At 59.3% G+C, this 595-nt stretch overlaps 1 protein-coding gene across 1 annotated transcript; it reads left to right on the top strand.

The window, feature by feature from the left end:
• Nucleotides 1-51: 51 nt before the first annotated feature.
• Nucleotides 52-579, top strand: LOC105461154 (the record flags this gene model as incomplete). Its single annotated transcript, XM_011707638.1, has 1 exon — nt 52-579. A coding segment is annotated over exon 1 (528 nt), but the record flags the coding sequence as incomplete, so codon positions are not given.
• Between the last annotated feature and the right edge of the window lie 16 nt (nt 580-595).

Genomic DNA, 595 nt, shown 5'->3' with positions numbered 1-595 from the left:
AGAATGCTCGAGGTGTACAACGTGCACCATGAGCCCGATACACGGTACACCATGCAGATGTGCCGCTGGATCCTGAAACCGATCGGCATGTCGGCACCCGATCTACGGTCACCGTCGCCGTGCGAGCGGCTCGTCTCGGCGGCGTTGATCCTCACGTGCTTCTCCGCTCTGTGGTTCGTCCTGATACCCGCCGGGATCTACACGCTGTTTCGCGAGAAAAACATCAACATCCAGGTCAAGCTCTTCGGTCCGGTCGGCTTCTGCCTGACCAACACGATCAAGTACTGTTACTACGGCGCGCGCGCCGCCGCGTTCGGACGGTGCATTCGACACGTCGAGGACGATTGGCGGGTGGTACGGCAGCAGGATCATCGCGAGACGATGCTGAGGAACGCGCTGGTGGGACGCAGGATCACCACGCTGTGCGCGATCTTTCTCTACACCGGCGGACTGTCCTACCACACGATCATGCCGTTATCCTCCAGACAGAGGATCGACGAGAACTACACGATGAGACTGCACACCTATCCCGGCTACGATCTGTTCTTCGATCCCGTAGCCAGTCCGGCTTACGAGATCGTGTTCTGCGTCCACA

The sequence above is a fragment of the Wasmannia auropunctata genome, unplaced genomic scaffold, assembly GCF_000956235.1.
Source record: "Wasmannia auropunctata unplaced genomic scaffold, wasmannia.A_1.0 LD308096.1, whole genome shotgun sequence".
Taxonomy (NCBI): domain Eukaryota; kingdom Metazoa; phylum Arthropoda; class Insecta; order Hymenoptera; family Formicidae; genus Wasmannia; species Wasmannia auropunctata.
Note: the sequence above shows the minus strand (reverse complement) of the source record. Positions and strands in the feature narration are given on the sequence as shown.